The 23,484-nt window shown below is 36.4% G+C and overlaps 3 protein-coding genes and 1 pseudogene across 3 annotated transcripts; 3 read left to right on the top strand and 1 right to left on the bottom strand.

Annotated features, from left to right (window-relative positions):
- The first annotated feature begins 367 nt into the window (after window positions 1–367).
- Window positions 368–2,254, top strand: LOC133863330 (uncharacterized). The gene is made up of 2 exons (XM_062299274.1): window positions 368–446; window positions 1,935–2,254. Exons 1-2 carry the CDS (start codon window positions 368–370, stop codon window positions 2,252–2,254), a joined length of 399 nt encoding a protein of 132 aa, XP_062155258.1.
- Window positions 2,255–4,545: 2,291 nt separating this feature from the next.
- Window positions 4,546–4,989, top strand: LOC133863329 (uncharacterized). Its single transcript, XM_062299273.1, has one exon. It carries the CDS (start codon window positions 4,546–4,548, stop codon window positions 4,987–4,989), a length of 444 nt encoding a protein of 147 aa, XP_062155257.1.
- A 2,065-nt stretch (window positions 4,990–7,054) lies between these two features.
- Window positions 7,055–9,380, bottom strand: LOC133863327 (uncharacterized; annotated as a pseudogene).
- An 8,499-nt stretch (window positions 9,381–17,879) lies between these two features.
- Window positions 17,880–23,484, top strand: LOC133864749 (subtilisin-like protease SBT4.14). The gene is made up of 11 exons (XM_062301160.1): window positions 17,880–18,020; window positions 18,121–18,215; window positions 18,403–18,497; window positions 18,629–18,772; window positions 18,876–18,981; window positions 19,523–20,039; window positions 20,438–20,532; window positions 20,617–20,844; window positions 21,418–21,529; window positions 21,677–21,890; window positions 22,940–23,484. The coding sequence occupies exons 1-11, from the start codon at window positions 17,910–17,912 to the stop codon at window positions 23,482–23,484; spliced, it is 2,262 nt and encodes a 753-aa protein (XP_062157144.1). The 5' UTR covers window positions 17,880–17,909.

Raw genomic sequence — 23,484 nt, 5'->3', positions numbered from 1 at the left:
TAACATTCGACGCTTATCAGTCAGGATTCAAATTGCATCCTGAGCTTGAAGGACTTATTTAAGTTATTTTAGTCCCAAACCTACCATCTGAGTAATGAGCAAATTTAGACAAATAAAATCATTGTAAGAATGCAATAGTTGTAAAATAAAAATGGTCCTTAGCGATTTATTGCCAACCAAATGCATATAAACAATAGGCTTCAGTTGAACTACTTGTTGCACCATATTAATTCTAACTTCTCTCTGTCTGAATTGAATTGTGTATGGCTATGACCTGACACATAGGGATAAGTCGTGGAAGCTACTGTCGGCCCTTAACAACATTAACCAGCAAGCTTGGTTGTGTATAGATGACTTCAATGAAATCATGGATCAAAGTGAGAAGGTGCAGGGTACTCTTCGAAATAATGGTCAGATGGAAGATTTCAAGAGGGTAATTCATGCGTGTAACCTGGGTGTTAGTTTTTGTGTTGGCTGCATTCTGTTGGACAAAATCACTTCTATGTAATGTTGCTGCTTTCATAGGGATGCTGCTTTATCCAGAGTCTACTCTTCAGCTATATTCTTCGAGAAGATTCTGTGAAGTTTTCAAGGATTTATTTCGGTTCCCTGTTAGCCATCCGAATGACGTGGTATTCCGTCCGGACGCTCATCAGTCAGCAACATCCGTCCGGACGACGAGATCTTTCCGTCTGGACACTCTTCAGAGTTCGAGAAAATCCCAGTGTTCCGGCGCATCCGTCCGGACGATGTGGTTATACCGTCCGGACGCCATTCAGTGTTTGACAAGAAATAAGGTTTTTGACTCAAGACACAGTTATGGGAAGACGGCTGCTACTGTCCGGATGATGTGTGATCCTGTCCGGACGATGTCCTCTATAAGGAAAGAACGTGCATACCAAGTTCAACCGTTCGGACGTCAGCCTTCATGGTCCGGATGATCAAGCTTCATATATGGAAATTGCGTGCACCAGTTCAACCGTCCGGATGTTAGCCTTCAAGGTCCGGACACTCCAAGCCTTATTATGGTAATTTTGTGCAGCCGAAGTGCAACGGTCCGGACGCTAGGGCAACACCGTCCAGACGCGGCCTTGTTATGGAAGCTTTCAGCGCTATCTTGGAGAGGCGGTTGCAGTTGACCGTCCGGTCGCTCGGTCAAGCCGTCCGGACACCCTCGGGTATTTTGGTCATAAATTTTTACTCAAATATCAGATTGGGACGAAATTGGCTTCATTGGAAAGCTTAGAAAAAATGATGTAATTTGAGCGTCCGGACGGACCATAGAAGCGTCCGGACGGACTCCGTCCGGATGAAAAGATTTTCCCGTCCGGACGACCCTTCAGAAAATTCCAGAATTACTTTTCGGACAAGAAAAACTTGACCCATCCGGACGGCCCTGGCTCCCGTCCGGACGCGCGTGCCACGGAATCCGTTTTTGACTCAAAATAGGGTTTCCTAAGCCTATAAATAAGAGGCTTGAGGCATGCTTTCAACATAGAATTCGGTGGTGAATTCTCTACAGCTTAGAGACATGATATTTCCTCTAAAGCCTTGCCAAGTGTGTGATTTGATCAGCTGTAAAGTTTATCTTAGGGGTTGGCCCTAAGGTAAAGGATTCCATTGAATACCCCTTCAGGTAGGAGAACCTGCTTGGGAAGTGTTTGCGTTGGGTTACACGTTAGAGAGCAAGGTACGACCACTGCATCAGGGGTATGTGAGTGTTACTGCTTTGTATCTAGCTTTGTCTTCTGAATAGTGGATATCCTGGATTTGGCTGCCCCGGAGTGGTTTTTCTCTTAATTGAGTTTCCACTTCGTCAACAACATATTTGTCTCCTTTAAATTTCGCATTTAATATTTTGTTGCACACTGATCACACACACTATTAAATTTAGAAGTCCATATTATTTTCACTGGGTGACTTGGGCTATGTAGGGTTGAAATTCACTTGGAGTAACAAGTGGGAGTCGGGGATTTTTGTCAAAGAACGTTTGGATCGGGCCTTGGTAAATCCTGCATGGTGTGGAATATACCCGAATGCCTCAGTTGAAGTGCTTCCTGTGACAACCTTGAATCACAAGTCTTTGTGGCTTCGCTTTAATCCCAATTTTCGAAGGGCCCCTAAACTTTTCAGGTTTGAAGCATGGTGGAATGTTGTTGAGGATTGTGGAACGGTGATAAACCAAGCTTGGAACAGTACTTTGGACGGCAGTAATTCAATGGAGGAGGCTAAATTGAAGCTGTCTCATTGTTAGCATCAGCTCGTGGCATGGAGCAAGTATAAGTATGGGGCGGGCAGACGACATCTAAGATTTTTGGAACAAAAGCTGGAGAGACTACAAAGGAGGGAGAATTCTTGTGTCCTTGCACAGATTAAAAAAATACAAGGGGAGATCAACTAGGCCCTTGAGATGGAAGATATCAAGTGGAAACAACGAGCAAAAAGAAATTGGTATCGACAAGGTGATATGAATACGCAATATTTTAATGCTTTGGCGAATCAAAGACGTCGACCCAATTTTCTTAGCTCGATTAAAGACCTCTCAGGTGCTATCTGGACAGAACAGGATGACATTGGAATTGCTTTTTCCAATTATTTTCACCAGCTCTTCTCCATTGAGGGTGTTTCAGGGATTGGCATCACTCCTAGAGTTTCCACGGAGATGAATGACCTTTTGACAACAGTTTTTACAGCGGAAGAGAATGACCAAGCTCTAGGTTAGATGCACCCACTTAAATCACCAGGTCCAAACGGCTTTGGAGCGTGTTCTATCAAAAACATTGGTAGATTGTTGGTGATGAGGTTAGAAAAGCTATTTTGGACTTCCTTAATATTGGTGTGTTTGATCAGTCTATTAACTCTACATTTATAGCTTTAATTCCTAAACTTATAATAGCTTCTTGTGTAAGTGAGTTTAGACCTATTAGCTTGTGCAATGTACTTTATAAGCAAATATCAAAAGTGCTAGCAAATAGACTGAAACAGGTGCTACCCTCAATAATTTCCCAATATCAAAGCGCTTTTGTCCGGGTCGGCTAATCACCGATAATATCTTGGTGGCGCATGAAGCTTTACACTCAATGGATATGCGCATGAAGGGAAAAAAAGGCTATATGGCGATGAAACTCGATATGAGCAAGGCCTACAATCGTGTTGAATGGTCGTTCCTCAAAGCAATGATGAGGCGGTTGGGTTTTACAGAGGGTTGGATATCTATGATCACGCGCTGTGTTACTAGCGTGACCTACTTAGTGTTGGTAAATGGTGTCCTTTATGGCAAAATTAGGCCATCCAGGGGACTCAGACAGGGGGATCCTTTAACCCCCTATTTGTTTCTTTTGGTGGCTGAGGGGCTGAGTTTGTTGTTGGTGATGGCTGAAATGTGGGGACAAATTACAGGAGTTCCTTTCTTAGCTGGGGGAATTTGGCTTAGCCATTTGTTTTTTGCCAAAGACAGTCTCCTTTTTTGTAGGGCAAATTTCACAAAGTAGGTGAATCTTATGGAGATTCTCAAGCTGTGCGAGAAAGCTTCAGGCCAAAAGCTTAACTCGGCCAAGACTTCGATCTTTTTTAGTAAAAATACTTGAGTCGAATTTAGAGATTTTCTGAGGACCTCTGTTGGGATTTCTACCACTTCGAGGTATGAGAAGTATCTGGGACTCCCAACTTTGGTGGAACGTTTATTGGTAATGAAAGCAGAGTTCGCAAGAAAAATGGATGGGTGGAAAGATAAGTTTCTCTCTCAAGCAGGGAAGGAGATTCTCATCAAAGCGGTGGTCCAAGCCATTCCCACCTATAGTATGAGTGTTTTTTAGCTGCCTAAGAACCTTTGCAACTCACTTAATTCTTTGGTGAGTCAATTTTTTTGGTGGAGATTTCTTGAATGCCCGATTAGGACGGCAGTCATCCTATGCATGGAGAAGCATAGTTTAAGCAGGGGAAGTGTTGGAACGTGGGCTTGTATGGAGGGTGGGAAATGGAGAGCTCATTCGTATTTAGGGGGATAAATGGCTTCCATCTCTAAATCCCGTTTTGATCCATCATCCTCTTCAAGGATTGGAGAGTGACTCCAGAGTTTACAAGCTTATAGATCCTCATACACGTTGGTGGAACTTTGATTTGATAAGAACTATCTTTGAGCCTTGGGAAGTGGGGCAAATCTGTAGCCTTGTTTTAAGTCCTCTAGGCCATTCGGACCAAGTGGTGTGGCAGGGTACCAAACATGGTTTTTTCTCGATGAAGAGGTCCTATCATTTGGAAATGCAATACATAAATCAGTCTAGAGGAGAGAGCTCTAAAACAAGGTAGGCGGGAGGGATCTAGAAAGCTTTGTGGAATCTGAATGCACCACCAACTTTGAAGAACTTTGCGTGGAAGGTGTGTAACAATATACTTCCAACCAAAGTTAGTTTATTTGCAAAGAACATAGTCCAGAATCCTTTATGCTTGAGCTGTCTTAGGGAAGAAGAAAATATTTCTCATATTCTGTGGACTTGTCCCTCCTTTACAGCTGTATGGTAAGAATACTCGCAACGTGTCCAGAAAATGGCTATGGATTCCACTAATGGAAGAGGTCTTGTTGAAGGTTGGATGCAGAAATTGGTAGGGGTTGATTTCATTTTTGCTCTTGCTGTGGCGAGGCAACTATGGTTGAGGCGTAATGCACTTATTTTTGAGAATTTGTTCATGGCCCCCTTGCAGGTTTTGCATGTCGTGAAGTCTTCTCTTGAAGCTTTTGAGGAAGCTAATGCAACAATGGGTACTAAACGTAGACTCCTAGGCAATGGAAGTATAAGCTGGAAAAAATCTCCCTTGGGTGTACTAAAGATCAACTGGGATGCTACCTTACAACAAAAGACAAAAAAATTGGGTGTTGGTGTTGTCATTCGTGATGATAGTGGAGCTTTTGTGGCAGCTCTTTCCAAGATTGTTCCCTACATTGTCGATCCTCTCACTACAGAAATAGTAGCTGTTTGGCATGCTGCCTAGCTGGTTTGCGAGATGGGTTATCAACATGTGCTCTTAGAAGGGGACTCCCTGAGTGTCATTTCAGCGTTGAAAAAGGAAGGCCCTTGTAGGAGTGGCTGTGGACAGTTAATCTTAGATACAAAACTTATTCTCTCTTGATTAGCTAATCATAGTTTTTAACATGTTAAAAGGGACGCAAATAAGGCGGCTCATTGTATGACAAAATCTGCTCTTTCTCAATTGTTAGATAAAGTCTGGATGGAGGATTGCTTTCTTATCATCCAACATATTGTACTTGCGGAGCACGCGGAAGATTATTGATCAATGAAATTCTTATTTTTCTCAAAAAAAAAAAAAAAAAAAACTCATATTACTCAAAAAGCATATAGGCATGTAAATTGGTATGAACCTGAAAAAGTGATAAATATTTACATTGTCTTTCCATTTTAAATACCTTACATCTTTTCATTTGACTAAAACATCCAAATATTCGAGCTATGCATTTTCATTCCAAATGTAAAGTTCGAATGAAACATACCAGACTCTATAGCACAAAAGATGTGAAGTTCTAGAATTCAATCTCTTTAACCTTCCTCATCAAATTGGGCAAAATTATGACTTTGTGCTCCTATAACATATAGACAAGCAAATAAAGGTGTCAACTGCCAAAAAATAGTTGTTGTTGTTCAATTAGAGCATAACAAAACATATGTCACTACAAAAAACGGGGCAATTACTAACGTGGCTATAGTAAACTATTTTTTGACACGTCACTAATTAGTGACGTGTAAAACCCTACATGTCACTACATAATGACGTGAATAATTAGAGACATCACAAATTGGTGACGTGTCAAATATACCACGTCACTAATTTTAATACCGATTTATTATTTGAATATTATTTGAATATTTAGTAACAAAAAGAAAATTGACACGTTACTACTTTAGTGACTTGTTAATCCGACACGTCACTATGTTAGTGACTTTTCAGATTGACACGTCACTAAATGGTGTCGAGCTAGATTAACAAGTCACTATTGGGTGTCGTGTCTATTTAAAACATCACCATATAGTGACGTGTCATGCAAGAACGACACCCTTTGGTGACGTGTAAGATTGGCATGTCAGTATCGTTGTGACGTATCAAACTGGCATGTCACTCTAGTAGTGACGTGGCAGCCTAACACGTCACCTTATAGTAACGTGTCTGTTTAGCACGTCCCTATTGTGCGACTTGTGAAATTAGCACATCAAGATTGTGTGACATGTCATTATTTTGGTGACATGTTACAATGACACGTCACCCTGTAATGACGTGCCAATCTAACACGTCACCTTATAGTAACGTGCCTATTTAGCACGTCACTATTGTGCGACTTGTGAAATTAGCACGTCAAGATTGTGTGACTTGTCATTTTGACATGTCATTATTTTGGTGACGTATTACAATGACACGTCACCTTGTAATGACGTGCCAATCTAACACATCACTAGTTTTTTTTTTTTCCCTTTGTATTTAGTATGTGTGTGTGTGTGTGTGTGTGTGTCTCTCTCTCTCTCTCTCTCTCTCTCTCTCTATATATATATATATATATATATATTATTTTTTGTATACCCTATATATTAGTGCTATATTTAGTATATGTAGGGTTTAGGGTTTACTATATTTAGTACATGAAATTCGAGTATGTTTAGTATATATATATATACACACACATACAATCCCCCTAAATTATTAGTGCTATATATAGTAAATAATTAGTTATAGCTTTAATTTGTGTTCAAGCTGGAATGATTGTGAGCATCAATTTGATATTATAGGCAGAGGCGGAGCCAAGAATTGATCCTAGTGGGGGCGAAACTCGAATAATAAAATATATGATAAAATAAATTTTTATTCTCATTGTATACTTCATTTATATTATATATAAAATTATGATGAACACAATTCAAAATAGGAATAATAACACAATATATGAATCACAAAAAATATATCTATCAAACTTCATAAATATGTCATAATTAATATATTAATAAGTTCTAATGTAGGCAATAGTATTGAATTAAACAAAAATACAAAGTGTCTAAAATTGCATCCTCCGCGTTTTTAGATAAACAAAATCATCAAGTATCAAATCTAAATTGTAGCTCTCAGAAATTTCCCTCTCAATATAGACAACTAAACTATTTGCGAGAAACTCATCATCCATTTTTGTTACGAAGTCTTGTTTTAATGACTTTCATTGCTGAAAATGCTCGTTCGGTAGTTGCTGTAGACACTGGAAGAGTCAAAACAAGACGAATCAATCTGTCAATAAGATGATATCTCTCTGATTTTTTTTGTTTCTATCAATCATCGACATAATTCTGCAATGGAAGACAAATTTTTTAATTTCGGATCATTAAGCATATCAAGTTGAAAATGTTTCAACTGAAATCTCAGATTAATTTTCTCCTGCTTTGAAAAATCAAGAGGATAATACTTCTCTGCAAGCCTACATATATCATCAATATTAAAGGACTTATAGGCATCATTTGGATCCAAAGCTGAACTAAGTGTCAAGAGTTCCATTGCTCCTTCACTAAAAACCTATTATCGAGCTCTTGCAACTGAAAGTCTATGGTAGCATTGAATATGTCAAAATGATAATGATGCTCCACTGTGATGTGATCTCGTTGATGACGACCTCGACGTTGAACATAACGAGCACTCAAATCTGGAATTTCAATTTGAAATATCTTGCAGAAAGATACCACTTCCTCAAGCAATCTATTCCAATCTTCATCTCTCAACTTTTGGATAAGTTTTTTTGTATTAGCAACCAATTCCATAGCAGTCAAGATATCTTGAGATTTTTGTTGCAAATGTTGACAAAGACCATCAGTAATACCCATGATTTCCTTCATCAAATGTAAAATGAATATGAATTGAAATGAAGTAATCATTTGATAAGCAGTATTAGCATCACCACGTTGAGAGTAAGTGGATCCTTCATTTATAATATTTTCAAGCATTGAACAAGTAGCATTAAACAACCTTACTAGGCTACAAATAGATTGAAAATGAGAACTCCAACAAGTATCACCAGCTCGTTTCAAAGTGCCAATTTGGTTAGCTCATTTTCCAGTTTCAAGTTCATCAATAGCTAACAATTGTGCAATTTCTGCTGCTTGAGTAGCTTGTAATTCATCATGACGTTTACATGAAGCACCAACAACATTGATCGTGAAATTCAAATTTGAGAAGAACTCATGAATAGAAACTACCTCTCTAGATGCAGCAACTAATGCTAATTGTAATCGATGAGTGAAACAATGAACATAGTATGCACAAAGACAATCATTAAGAAATAATGCTTGTAATCCTTTCCATTCACCACGCATATTACTAGCACCATCATACCCTTGTCCACGAATATTTTGAATATCAAGACAGTGTTGAGAAAGAACAACATATATTTCATTCTTTAAAGTCGATGCCGATATATCTTTAACATGAACAACATCAAAGAAACGTTCTTGTATAAAACCATATTTGTCAACAAATCTTAAAACAATAGCCATTTGTTCTTTCTTGGACTCATCTCGTGCTTCATCAACAATAATACAAAATTTTGAATCACCAATTTCTTCACGAATTGCATTCCATACCCTCTTTGCCAAGACATGTAAAATATCTTTTTGGATATGATGTGAAGTATATTTAACATTTTGTGGAGCATTTTTTAAGACAACCTTAGCAACTTTCTCATTGTACATGGATACAAGTTCTATCAACTCAAGGAAATTGCCACAATTTTTTGAATCTGGACCCTCATCATGACCTCTAAGAGCACATCCTTGGGATGTTAAATAACGAATACAATCGATTGAAGTCTTCAATCGCAATCGATTGTTCAATTTTTGTTCCGAAATTTGCTTATCAATCACCTTTTCAATATGTTGAGATTGATTCTTCAAAGTATCACAACATTTAACAGCATTATTATGAGGTGAACATGGATCCTTTCCCATATGGACCAAAAAAGCACACTTTATACCATCATTAACCTTTTTCCAATTACGAAATCCTTCTATAGTAAATGCATTAGCTCCGAGTCGTCCCGTTGGCTTTTTACCGAAAAGATAGTAGGGCAAACAATAAGCAGCATCTTTTATAGGAGAGTATTCTAACCAATTAAACATCTTGTACCAAGATGATTGAAATCTACGACGATTTTTTCCAATTCCCGAAAATGGATATCCAGAACTATTAGAAGGAATGAATCTATATGGACCGTCTTTAAGATAAGCACGTCTAATTTCATCTTGTTGATTAACTGGATATTCCGATATTTGAGGACGTAACCCTGGATCATGTTGTATAGTAGAAATGTCAACCAACTCAATTTGAGATTCAATTCTTAGCATCTTAGAAGGGTGTTGCTCAAGAGTTGAAGCTTGAAGATTTTATGTGGAAGAAGACATTTTAGAATTAGGATCTGCATCTTTTTTCTTAAAAAATGCATCAAGTCTTTTTGGCTTGCCCATGATGTAATCTAAGATTTTTCAGAAACCTGAAAATTTATTTATCTATTAGTTTTAAGTGTTTTTGTACTAAAAAAACTCATGACTTATGACACATATTCCAATAATATTATGATTAAATTATTACAATATTATGATCACTATTAATCTAACCAATATTTAAAAAATAGCTTAATAAAACGACTAAACAATAACAAATAACGTACCTGAAAGAAGCAAAAATCTACTGAAATTTATTGACACTAGCAAAATTCCAAAGTATGAAGAAAACCTTTTCAAAATATGCCAATGTTGTTCTTATCTGAATAAGAAAACAATCATAATAACAAATAATAGTCAATAAATTTATTTCTATTTACATAAATGTAAAATAAATAATTCAAAAAATTGTTAGCATAAAAAAATTTATAAATTCATGACACACCACAAGTGGACTCAAATAGTCAATACTTCTTTACATTTATAAGACATAGATACGACTACACATAAAAAAAAAATGCATATATGCAAACATAAATAACTACCCATTAAACAAATTCACACAAATTTACATATTTGTAAATTTTAATTTCACAAAAAGGAAAAAAAAAAAAAAAAAAGATGTATGATGAGTGAGGTATGGGTAATCGGGTTAAACAAAAAAATAAATTTTAATGTTTTATATAATTGAGACTAAATCAATGACACATCTGACAAATTGACAAGTGAAAAAGACAAAACATGACTTATATTCAGACTATTCAGTAATCTATATCTCCATACTCATAGTCATAGACTCTATGATGAGTCTAATTGCCGATGACACATGCATATGCAGGTGGAGCACAACAATATAACATCTTTTCCAAAAAGAAAAAAGAAAAAAGAAATACAAGAAGATGTGAAACCAAACTGCTAGACCCACAAATTGGAGAAATATTCTAATACTACTACATGACAAAACCAAGAAGAAAAATGTGTTTTTGGCCCTTATAAAAAGAAGAAGCAGTGTTTTGTTTCAAGTGTAAAAGAGAGACGTGTAATAAATAGAAGACTAAGATTCTTATAGTTGTACGAATCCCAAAAGAAGAATGACTCTTATCTATATAAGAGAAGAAACACAACAACAAACAAGGAATCCGAAATTTGCAGAAAAAGAGAAGAAGACGTTCAACTCTAGATCGAAGAAGACAGCGGCGATGGTTCAAGATTTGTTTTTATTTTCTTCTTAGTTATTTTATTTTGCTAGCATGATGTTTAGGATTTTAACGATGAAATTTATTTACGTAATCATGTCTAGCTAAATCACAAGCTGAGGCTAGGGGTGAAACTTTCAATAAATTTGTAGTATTTATTTTCCAACTCTTTTATAGTTTTTAATGTATGATCTTTTTAATTGATTGCATTAATTATTCTTAGAAAAAGTTTTTGTTCTGCAAAATTCATTGATTCATTGTTAACTACGAATACAGTGAATGCTTTGAATTCCCTGCGAATCAAATAACCAATTCTGCTTAATAAAATCAATCAATTTTAAGATTAATCTTTTGATGATATTTTCTTTTGTTATTCATTGATCTATTTTTTGATTATCACATGAGTTGCGAAATAAATATTATAATTTTGTTAAAAGTAAAACCCCAATGCCTTAGTGATTTCTTTTAATTGTTATTTCTGTTATATATTTTATTTGCATCATTCAATTAAATCATCTGTCATAGATTTTTCTTAATTTTATTTTTTTAGTGTTCTTTGTTTCCCAAATACCAGTGGTTCGACACTCAGACTTCCGAGAATTACTACTTCGCGACAACCTGCACTTGAGTTCGCACACTTAACTTGTCAACAACAAGAATTGTTGGATTCATCCTCATCAATCATGTAGTGCTTTTCAGCCATCAATTGACTCTCAAGCTCTTCTTCCTCCATTCTGTTTAACTCAGCAACCAGACGGTTAAGCTATCCTTCCAACCTTCAAATTGCTGAAGTGTTGGCCATAGTTGCATCTTTGATCTCTCGAATGGCTGGGCTAGCGACCATGTGACATTCTTAAGCTCTTGTATGGTTTGGCTATTTGAGTGTATGAAAGCTTTGAGTCTTCCAATGATGACTCTAGTGGTGGCACTTGAATAGTGGATTGGCCAGTTCTCTCCATAAATTCCTTCAACGTGTCTTCCAATGAAGATTGTTGAAGAAAATGATCATATGATGAAGGATCAATGATGTAAGATGAAACAAAAATATATTTGTTGTTTTAGTTTATTTAGATTACTAGTTTTATTTGAATTTAATTATGGGTTTGGCCCAAAGTTTTAAGTTATTTGTAATTCAATAATAGGCTTAGCCCAAAAGTGAGTCATTAGCTTAGGTTATTTGTTTTTTAATAATGGGCTTGACCCTTAGTCACATTAGGGTTAGAGTTAGGGTTTAGTCATTGAGTCTATTTAAACATAATATTCTATTATAATAGACAGATTATGATGAATGAAAATTATGTTTTGTTTCTTTGAGGTGTGACTCCTCTATCTTTTGGTGGTGAAACGCTAGTTTGTTCTTCCCTATTGTTAATTTGGTGAAACTCCAAATTAGAAAAAAAAGTTTATCTTTATAATTTTCTATTTATTTTAAATTCCTGCTGCGTCAAATTGGTATCAGAGCATCTGCAATTGTTTTCTATCAACAATTGCAAGATCCAATTCTTGTATCTGTCATGAGTCAATGGCGTCATCGTTGGACTTCATACAGGTATGATCAGTACCCCCACCCCCCATCTAGTTACGATTGCAAAATTGCCCTTCTAGGGAACATAATTAATCCCTCCACCACCACCAACCAACACCATTAAACAGAAAGTCACAGAAAGCCACAAAGCTTCAACCTTGCAACCCACCTTGTACCATCACAGACCATCTCCCTACAATCCACACCAAATTCCACCACCACAAAACAGACCAAGGAAGCCGAAAATCAAACAAAGCCACAAGGCCTAAATTATTCATTAAACCAGGTACGCCTTTGCACTACACGGCTCGATGATGGTATCACCAACATGGAGCGGTATGTCTTTTCTAGGAAGCCAGGAATCACTGCCGCTCATAAACCACACCAACCATCCAAGCCCTTACCGATGAACAACCAAACTTTCAGTGCCAATCGCTCCACCACCCCCCATCCTAACAAATCAAATGGACTCCCAAACCCAATCAGTGACCATACCTAAACCATTGACTACTCCAAAACCACAAAGCCTCCATCTTCTTGCAGAAATCAGGGACTGGTCTGAAGGAAACCGAAACTGGCAATGCCCGAATACCAATCACCTTTGCTACCTAAGCTACCTACTCCACAAAAAGACACCACCATCACGCTAGAATTTGTGTCTCTGCCAAACAAACCACAAACCATGACCCATCCAGCACCCGGCTGCCCACCGATTCAGCATCACAGCAACACCCACTCCACCAGCATCTCAGAAACTCAAGAATTCTCCCAGACCACCGATATCGCCATTCGCGTTGTGCACCACAACCACCAAACACCCTAATCCACCCCAAATCTACAATCTCAAAACCACCGTTGATACCCACACCGCAAAACCCGCGACCACCGCCAATACCCAAATCCATACCCACCGTTGAACAGACCACCATCCAGAAACTCTCACCCCCAGCCGTAGAGCTACACCTCTCCTACTGTATTGCTCAAGATCCGGATGAAGAGTCAAGAAGCTCCTGTTTTATTTGGCTTCCAGGGAAGGGAAAAGGCCGAATGTGTTTGGTTCCAAAAGCAAAGACAAGCGAGCTTGCGAGAGAAGAAACAAAAGGCCGAGTCTTTTGTAAAAAAATCAAAGGAGAAAGATGCATGGGCAATCGGTCAAAGTGTTTATTATTGTTGTCATGTTTTTACATTCTAGGTTTCAAGTTTCACCACAAAAAAAAAAAAGTGTCTATTGAAAGCTATTGGACTTATCCTAAACTTTTTAGTTTTACAATTTTGAAGGCCCATACCAGAAACAGTTCACTTGGTCCACATTGAAGCCCAATTTAGCAACAACCCATTCACATTCTTTTCAAGACTTGAGGAATTGGGCTTGGTCCAAAGCATTGTCATCTAAACTCGAGGACGAGTTCTTTTCGAAGAAGGGGAGAATGATGCAGGATGAAACAAGAATAAATTTGTTGTTTTAGTTTATTTAGATTATTAGTTTAATTTGAATTTAATTATGGGTTTGGCCCAAAGTTTTAAGTTATTTGTAATTCAATAATGGGCTTAGCCCAAAAGTGAGTCACATTAACTTAGGTTATTTGTTTTTTAATAATGGGCTTGGCCCTTAGTCACATTATGGTTAGAGTTAGGGTTTAGTTCTTAAGTCTATTTAAACATAATATTCTATTATAATAGACAGATTATGATGAATGAAAATTATGTTTGTTTCTTTGAGGTGTGACTCCTCTATCTTTTGGTGGTGAGACGCTGTCAAAGCCAGTGAGAGTCTGGTTTGTTCTTCCCTATTGTTAATTTGGTGAGACTCCAAATTAGCAAAAAAGTTTATCTTTATAATTTTCTATTTATAAATTTGTTGTTTTAGTTTATTTAGATTATTAGTTTTATTTGAATTTAATTATGGGTTTGGCCCAAAGTTTTAAGTTATTTGTAATTCAATAATGGGCTTAGGCGCTTAGCCCAAAAGTGAGTCACATTAGCTTAGGTTATTGGTTTTTTAATAATGGGCTTAGCCCATAGTCACATTAGGGTTAGAGTTAGGGTTTTGTTCTTGAGTCTATTTAAACATAATATTCTATTATAATAGATAGATTATGATGAATGAAAATTATGTTTTGTTTTTCTGAGATGTGACTCCTCTATCTTTTGGTGGTGAGACGCTGGTTTATTCTTCCCTATTGCTAATTTGGTGAGACTCCAAATTAGCAAAAAAATTTATCTTTATAATTTTCTATTTATTTTAAATTCCTGCTGCGTCAATCAAGGACTTGGTTTTCGAACTACGGGTATTCAGGATGGTGTAGTTCATGAAATTGGGCAACACAATTTCCCGTGGCTTGAGCTTGCCACGAGAAATCTGGACGGTTGCTCCAGTCCAAATTGTAAAAATTTAGATTTGATTCAAACCCAGGGCTAGGGAAATTGGTGTTCATTTGCTCACAAGAAAGATTGCAGAATTATCCCCAGGATGAACAATTACTAACACTATGATAATGATCGAAACAATATGAATATGGTCCAGTGGGTAGAAATTGTGAAAGTAGTTGGTTGGAGTGGGTGTCTTACCACTAGGTGAAACATGTTGTGTAAAAAAATTGCTATAATCATCAAAAGAAAAATCCATGCTTCACTCTCACTCTTTAGCATGCAAATATCCAATATAAAACATCAACAATTTATTTTTTTTTTGGGTTAGAAAACTAAAATAAACTAAAAGAACAAAAGCAAACAATAATGTAAAACATAAACAAAATATTAACAAAACAAAACAAAAGGAAACTACAATTTCTTTTTTTAAAAAAAAAATAATAATAAACTTAGCTACTTCAGGTTTTGTTGCTGTCGGCAGACGTGCACTTGAGCACAAATGCTCAGAGGTGTGAGTTTTAAATTACTCGCAAGCACACGAATCATTTGCAATATAGTGTGTGTGCAAGTGCGAGGTCGAATTCGTAAGAAATTGAGTTGCCAAAATTAACTTCTATTTAAACTAATTCTATTTTAACTTAATTCCAAAATTATGGCTTTTTAACAAAAGAAAACATAAACTAAATAAGTCAAAAGATAGGGTTCTAAGGTCCAAGAATTCACACCCACCAAATCATAGCAACATATTCTCATGTTCATCAACACACATTTGAATTTCTCACCATACAAATCTTAGGATTGTTCTACTTTACTTCAAAAATTGATTAAATCATTCAATGAATCCATTCTTGCACAAATCACAAAAAATATCTAGTTTTGACTAAATCATCAAATGTATCTGTAAAATGAAACGCACATATTATCCAACATTTTGATAAATAAAAACTCAAGCCATCAATTAAATGAAACTATCTCGAATCATCACATGTATCCGGAAATCACAATAGATATCCAAGAATAATCTCAATAATTAAAGTAGAACAATGAGAAATCAAAAACCCATAAACTCAAATGGTGTAAACAAGCATGAAAACATAGTTTCTCTTCAATGGTGAGGCTTCATCCTTAACCTTAGTTAAGATTTTAGCCTCTCATTGCAAAAGAAAGCATAAAGAAATTACAAGAATCCATTAAAAATCAAAGAAACTTACAAAATATAGGAGTTCTAGGTGAAAATCACTCAAGAAACCCTAAATCCAGTGAGAACGGCGCCTAGGGCACTCTCCTAGCGTCCTCTAGTTGGCTTCCCCGAAATAAGAGAAAATAATAGTATTTATAGACAAAAATTAGGGTTTCTGCGAGTTCAGGTCAGATAAGTGTGCTCGAGCTCACTCTAGGTGCGCTCGAGCTGAATATGTTGGGCTCGAGCACAACATGTTGAGCTTGAGCTCAATATGGTAAGCTCTAGCTCACTCCCTGATTTTCCAGCCTACTTTGCAATTTTACTTAAAAATTGTCATTTTTCTCTCAATGACCTGGAAAATACTAAAACACCAAAACTAACCAAAAACATCAGAAAATAACAAAGCTAAAGGTTTAACAAAAGCAAATTAAGGAGTCTAAATATACAATATTTGGCACTCATCACATAGCAACCGAGCTGGTGAAGTTCTGCTCGAGGTATTTAGATAACGCACCAATCGTCCACAACAGACCCCATGAAATCTCGATGGTTCAAAGGGGTAGGAACACGAGTCACCCTCAACCGTATCACATTGACACAAATTCATCGATATATTACGTTCAACTCGGACGAGTTCCTTCAACTGCGGATGTAAGTCGTGTTAGTAGAATATGCATGTCCAATCACTTTGCATCTTTTTCGATGAATAGTTCATAATGAAACCAAATTTGATTTGTATGACGCACATGGATACACTTAAGCGATCACAATTCAGGGGGCGACCTACATACGATCAGTTGAAAGCCCAACTTATTAAGCAGTTCTGCAATTGGTACCGTGCATACGTAAGAATAATGTGGTTTTATTTATTACATGCCTCGTAATAAAAGTTTCTTGATCACATCAACTAACCGAACAAACCGTTGGTTTACCATTTTACGTAATATACTCATAGGTCGATCAATTAGACGATCAACGTAGGAAGAAAATGGGCGACAAGCTGGTTATGCATTGTAGAGGGTCGAAGCAATCCCCTATAATAGGTACATGGTTAATGTCAAACTGTTTCGCATTGTTGCAAGTGACGTGGGAAAGTGGACTCAGAACAGCGGCATGACAATGATCAATGGAAATGTATATGGTTGTGTACTTGTGTTTGTTGATAGGTAATGGAAATGTATAGATTGTTGTGATTGTGAAATGTTGAAATGTAAATGTAAAATGTCTATTAGGTCAACCGGATATTGTATAAATATATGCTTTTTTTTTTTAATCAAAAAACTAAATTAGTGACTTGTAATGAAAATACACGTCACTAAATTCAGTGACGTGTCTCCTTGACACGTCATTAAATTCAGTGACGTGTCCAATATACCACATCACTGAATGTAATGCCTTTTAGTGACGTGTCACTACACGACACGTCACTAACAATTAGTGACATGTCAAAGTTTGACACATCACCAAATGGCCGGTGACATATGAATGCTCACACGTCAGTAAAAGGCATTTGGCGACTTATGGTTTTGTAACGTTGAAATCGCATCGCAAATGTAACGCCATCAACGTTTAGTGACGTGTTAGAGGGTCTTCTGACACGTCACTAAATGCCATGTTTTTTGTAGTGATAAGAAAAAAATCTTCATTCCACCCCGTATATGTATAGAACTCATTGGAGGTTTAACATGGTCATGATCTTAATTTGTAAGTCTAGCTGTTTGTTGAGAAGAGTAATTTGTGAGGAATATTATATATAGGCTTAAAAAAGTGATGGCCCAAAAATGAGAGGCCTACCTAAATCTTCGCATGGATTAATTTTCCTTTACAGATTTATGGAACAGACAAAGATGGATATATAGGAGCAATGCTGAGCAAAGTTTCTAGCTCCAAAAGACGCTAGCCTGGTCTTAAGCCTTATATATGACATTGACTAAAGCAAGCCTGGTCTTCCTTTACAGGTTTTCCCAACCGGAAACCTGAGGAACCGGAGTTGAGGAAGTTAAGGACAGTTAAGGTTGTTCTTATCCTCGAGCTGTCTTTTTTGTTCCTTGTGAAGCAATACAGGTTGTCATGCTCGTTATATATCACCCTCCATGACATAGTTAGATACGAAGAAGAAGAAGAAGAGGAGGAAGAAGAAAGCAAGTATTATTGTAGCCATGTCGAGAGCGAAAGATATCCACACCTTTCCTCTTCATCGGCTTCTTCTTCCTCTTCTCTTGGTCTTGATAGCTAGTCTTGTTGGTGCAATTAATGGAGATGAGCAAAAGGTGTGCATATATGTATATATATATATGTGTGTGTGCTTTGTTTTTCTTCTCATTATTTATTCTGTAATTCTAGTAATAATCGTGATCGTAAATTGTACAGGATTTCTACATTGCTTTCACGCAAAATAAATATCCAACAGACGACGTCGCAGGAAAAAACATTAATCTAGATCTTCTCTCGGCTGTTAAAGGAAGGTAGGTTGGACTGAATACTGTATTTCCGTATATATTGTAACTGTATACATGAATGATCTATTTATATAGTTGAATATGGTCATGAGTACTTAAAAAGAATTAACGGAAAATATTACCATGAAACTATGCAGTTTTCAGCACAAACATGAGATTTTTTTTTGTGACCTAATGAGTTTACATGGAACAGCCTTCTTGATGCTAAGGAGGCAATAGTCTACAGCTACAACGCCTTGAATGCATTTGCTGCAAAGCTATCTAAAGATGAAGCCCAAAAGTTATTGAGTACGTGAATTAGCTATATATATATATATATATATATATATATCTAATATATATGTTCCTCAATTATTATTTTCATTGAAATATATATATATGGGATTTATATGAACAGAGTTTTTGTTGTGAATATTCAGGCATGGACAATGTGGTGCAAGTGATTCAGAATCGGTATCACAAGATTCATACTACCAAGTCCTGGGACTTCATTGGGTTACCTTTAACCGCGACAAGAAACTTGAAAATTGAGAGGGATATAGTTGTGGGTCTATTAGATACAGGTTCTTGGATATATATATATATATATATTTAAATATTTTTTTTAAAAAAATTTATCTTTTTTATTTCTTTTAACAAAAAATTATCAAACTTGGTGCATGCCAGGGATTACTCCACAGGCTGAAAGCTTTAAGGATGATGGGTTTGGTCCTCCACCAGCAAAATGGAAAGGAACTTGTGGCCACTACGCTAATTTCTCAGGATGCAACAAGTAAATTCGCCGTGTCCTTATATATACACACGCATTATATTCTTTTTATATATATATGCACCTACCAATATGAAGAAGAATCGATTCTTTTTCACCTGAAAAGGAGAATGATCGATCGACTCCAAAAATTATTCACTTTCAGAAATGATCCCCTAACTTGAAATTATATTTTAAGAACTCGATCCTTTTCAGTTTTCAAGCAAATAATTTCAATGATTATATAAGAGGCCGTGTTTCTTAAAATTCAAGGAAAAACAACGATTAAATTTTATATGGTAATGACTTTTCAGAAAATAAACATTGAAGCTAATTAAGCTGGAAAACCTGGAAAACATTCTCACATTTCCAGAAAGCGTGTCATTCTCAATAAAAAGTAGATCGAAACCATAAATTTTGAATTAAGTGCCGGCCAAAGAGGAACTTTTTTTGAACATGAGTTTTGGAAATGCTACCATGCAATTAAATTCTATTTATAAGATTGTAATATAATTAAGATGACGTGACATTAATTTTATGTTTGGATATATATATGTATTTGAAGCAAGGTGATAGGTGCACGGTACTTCAAGCTCGATGGCCTAAACGATCCGAGAGACATTCTTTCTCCGGTTGACGTGCACGGGCACGGGACACACACGTCATCAACTGCGGTCGGCAACCTCGTTGGAAATGCAAGCCTCTTTGGGCTCGCCAACGGCACCGCACGAGGAGCGGTACCGTCAGCTAGGGTGGCCACGTACAAGGTCTGTTGGGTCAACATTGGGTGCTCAGATATGGACATACTTGCTGCTTTTGAAGCTGCTATAACTGATGGTGTGGACGTTATATCAATTTCCATCGGTGGAGACAGAATGGTAAGTTATGACGTTGACTCTATAGCAGTCGGTGCATTTCATGCCATGAAGAATGGAATTCTCACTGTGGCCTCGGCTGCAAATTCTGGACCAGTTCTGGGTACTGTGGAGAATCATGCACCTTGGATTCTAACTGTGGCAGCTAGCGGCACGGATAGGTCGTTTATGACCACAGTTCAATTGGGAAATGGAAGGACCATCTCAGTAAGTTACATTTTTATATGCCTCGTTAATATAGGTAAAATATTTAATTGAAATATGAGCCGAATGGCAGAAACAACTAAGGTTCAAACTTAAGATTCCTGTTTTAATATCATGTTAAATCACCACTTATTTCAAAAGCGAACAAAACTTCGAATGTTTCGGCTATAATTCGCAAACACATATACAAGACAAACTCAAACCTCAATAAATACAAGTATTCATACACAATCAATTCCTACACAAATCTAAATTTTCTCTACTTCTCGCAAATTTACATTTTGAAGCATCCGAGCTCTAATTTCTCATCTAATCTTTTGAAGAATATGTAAATTTATCACTCCAAAAATTTAAAATGAATTTAATCATCTAATTTATATTTTAATATTATACGTATGCAGGGGGTTGGCGTGAGCACATTCAGTCCAAAGCGGGAATACCCTCTTGTTAGTGGGGAAGATGTAGCCCGTGTCCCTGCAACAAAGGACAATGCTAGGTATACTTTCCTTTGTTCATGGAAATTTTCACAGGAAAAAGAAAAAAAAAAAAGATAATTTACCATTTTCATATAATTCTACAGTTTCTGCTTGTCAGACTCATTAGACCCTGCGAAGGTGAAGGGAAGGCTTGTTTACTGCAAATTAGCAGAATGGGGTACTGATTCTGTTGTCACGAGAATTGGCGGTGTTGGGACTATACTTGAAAGTGAAGAGTTCTTTCTCGACAGTCCCCCAATTTTCATGGCACCGGCAACCATTGTGAATGGCACCGTCGGTGAAATTGTACATGGTTACATAAATTCCACAAGGTAATTATTAATTATTCTTGCTAGTTGCTATAGGTTAGTTTAAGGTATTGAGATAATTAAGTAGTAATTATATTTAATATGATATAAGAGTAAGAAGTTGTGAATTCGAACCTTCGATTACCCCTTAATTATTTCAGGTAAATATTTCAAGTACATACGTGTTGAGCCTCACTTGTTGAGGATGAGTTTGAACCCACACATAAAAGAGATTGTTAGAATATAAATTAAATTATTAAATTAATCATTTTCTATTAGCTTACGCTTTTTAGATAAGCACCGATCATTTAACAAAGTATTAAAGTCAAAAGTCCTAAACAAGTTTGAATCATGAGTACTCCTAGGTGTGGGCAAAATATTTGATTGCTACCTATCGGCTTAACTAGAATAGTTAAAATTTATTCATGTTGTCAATTCAAAGTCTGTTAACTAACCTCATTTTTTCGATCGGTTCGGTGGACAAAAATACTCTTACCAAGAACAATTTAATAGATGTCCAACCCTGTGGACTCTGCAATTTATCTCCCGTTTCGAGTAAATATTAAGAGATAATTAATCTTGATTTGTACAATGCAGAACACCATCAGGAGTGATACAGAAGTCCCATGAAGTAAAAATAGCGCCTGCTCCCTTTGTCGCTTCATTTTCATCTCGCGGACCAAGTGCCGGATCACAACGCATTCTCAAAGTAAAGATATTACTGTTTCAATTCATCCATATATATATATGTATAGCACAAAACCTTTTCCTTTCTGCATATATATATATATATATATATGGCTTCGACGACATATATATAAAACCCTAACACCCTGATATTTCGGTGTTACGACAGCCCGATATTGCAGCACCCGGCGTTAGTATCCTGGCAGCTTACACCCCTTTGAAGTCAGTCACCTGGTTGGAAGGTGACACCCAATTTTCGAAATTTAACTTCATGTCCGGGACTTCCATGGCAACTCCTCACGTTGCCGGAGTAGCAGCCTATGTCAAGTCATTCCACCCAACTTGGAGTCCAGCTGCAATCAGATCTGCCATCATGACCACAGGTATAAATAAATAAAAATAAAACAGATTACTATTTAATTTTGTTTTAATCATACTCCAAAGCTTTCGTATTACGTACGTTGGTTTATTAATTTTCTTATAATAATATTTCTCATTTATGTTTTATTGTTATTAAATTAGATTACTATTTTTATATTTTCCTTTATTCTATTTTCTTGTGAGGCTTATTTCCATTATACATGTTAGAATATTTATATTCTTTAAATTAAGTTTATCGTTATTAATTTACTTTATTTACTTTAAGATTTCTTACTCATTACTCATTGTCTCTCTATAAATATAGAATTATATAATATTATTTAATACAATAAATAAAGATCTGGATATATATATATATATATATATATATATATATATATATATATATATATATATATATATATATATATATATATATATATATATATATATATTTCTTTCAGCTTCCACTCTCTCTCTCTCTCTCTCTCTAGTGCCCTTTTCTTTCTCTTTCCTATTATATTATATTATATATAGTTTTTTATGATTAGTGTTAACTATGAGGGACAACTTCATAAAATGGTATTGAACTATCGGCCGTTTTGAGAAAATGGTACACTAAATTATCAAATGTCTTAAACTATGATATTCAAGTTTTCAAACGTCTCACTTAAGGATACTCCGTTAGGATTTACGGTAAATCTTGCCAAAATTTTCAAAATACCCATGTATTTATTTTTTTAAAAAAAAATTATAAAAATTTTCAAAGATTCAAGCATGGGTATTTTTGCAAATTTCGTTAAATTCTAACCAATGCCTAAATCCTGCTAGCATTTTTTATCTTTCTTTTTTTTTTACCTAAAACTACTCTTAAGTGAGACGTTTGGAAACTTGGCTATTCCAATTTGAGACGTTTCATAGTTTAGTGTACCATTTTTTCAAAACGGCCAATAGTTAAATACCATTTTGTGAAGTTATCCCTAGCTAACTATAATCTATCTCCATTGGAATACTAAAAAAAAAAAAATAGACAATGAAAAAAAATTTAATCTTGATTTGACTGATCGTCAAGCATCTCCCATGAGCCCGAGGGTGAACCCGGACAGAGAATTTGCGTATGGTGCTGGTCAAGTGAATCCAACTCAAGCTAGGAACCCTGGCTTGATTTATGACATGGGTGAAATGCTTTACATCCGGTTCTTATGCCGCGAGGGGTACAATGGGTCCACTTTTGCAGCCCTGGTGGGTTCAAAATCCGTAGACTGTTCAAAGTTTCTCCCTAGAGTTGGCAATGATGATCTCAACTATCCCAGCATGCAGCTTGCCTTGAAAAGCAAGCAAAAGACAACAACAGGTGTTTTCCAGAGAACAGTCACCAATGTTGGCGCTGCTCAATCCGTCTACACTGCCATCATTAGAGCTCCCAAAGGAGTTGAAATCACTGTCAGGCCAATGACTCTCTCCTTCACTCGCACCTTGGAGAAGCTGAGCTTCAGGGTTGTCGTGAGGGCCAAAGCATTGCCGAGCACGCAAATGGTTTCAGGATCGCTTGTATGGAAAAGTTCCAACAAGAATATTGTAAGGAGCCCGATTGTCGTTTATAATGCAGGAAATTAA

Source organism: Alnus glutinosa, chromosome 3 (assembly GCF_958979055.1).
Source record: "Alnus glutinosa chromosome 3, dhAlnGlut1.1, whole genome shotgun sequence".
Lineage (NCBI taxonomy): Eukaryota > Viridiplantae > Streptophyta > Magnoliopsida > Fagales > Betulaceae > Alnus > Alnus glutinosa.
The sequence above is the reverse complement of the archived record's forward strand: the minus strand, read 5'-3'. Positions and strand labels throughout refer to the sequence as shown.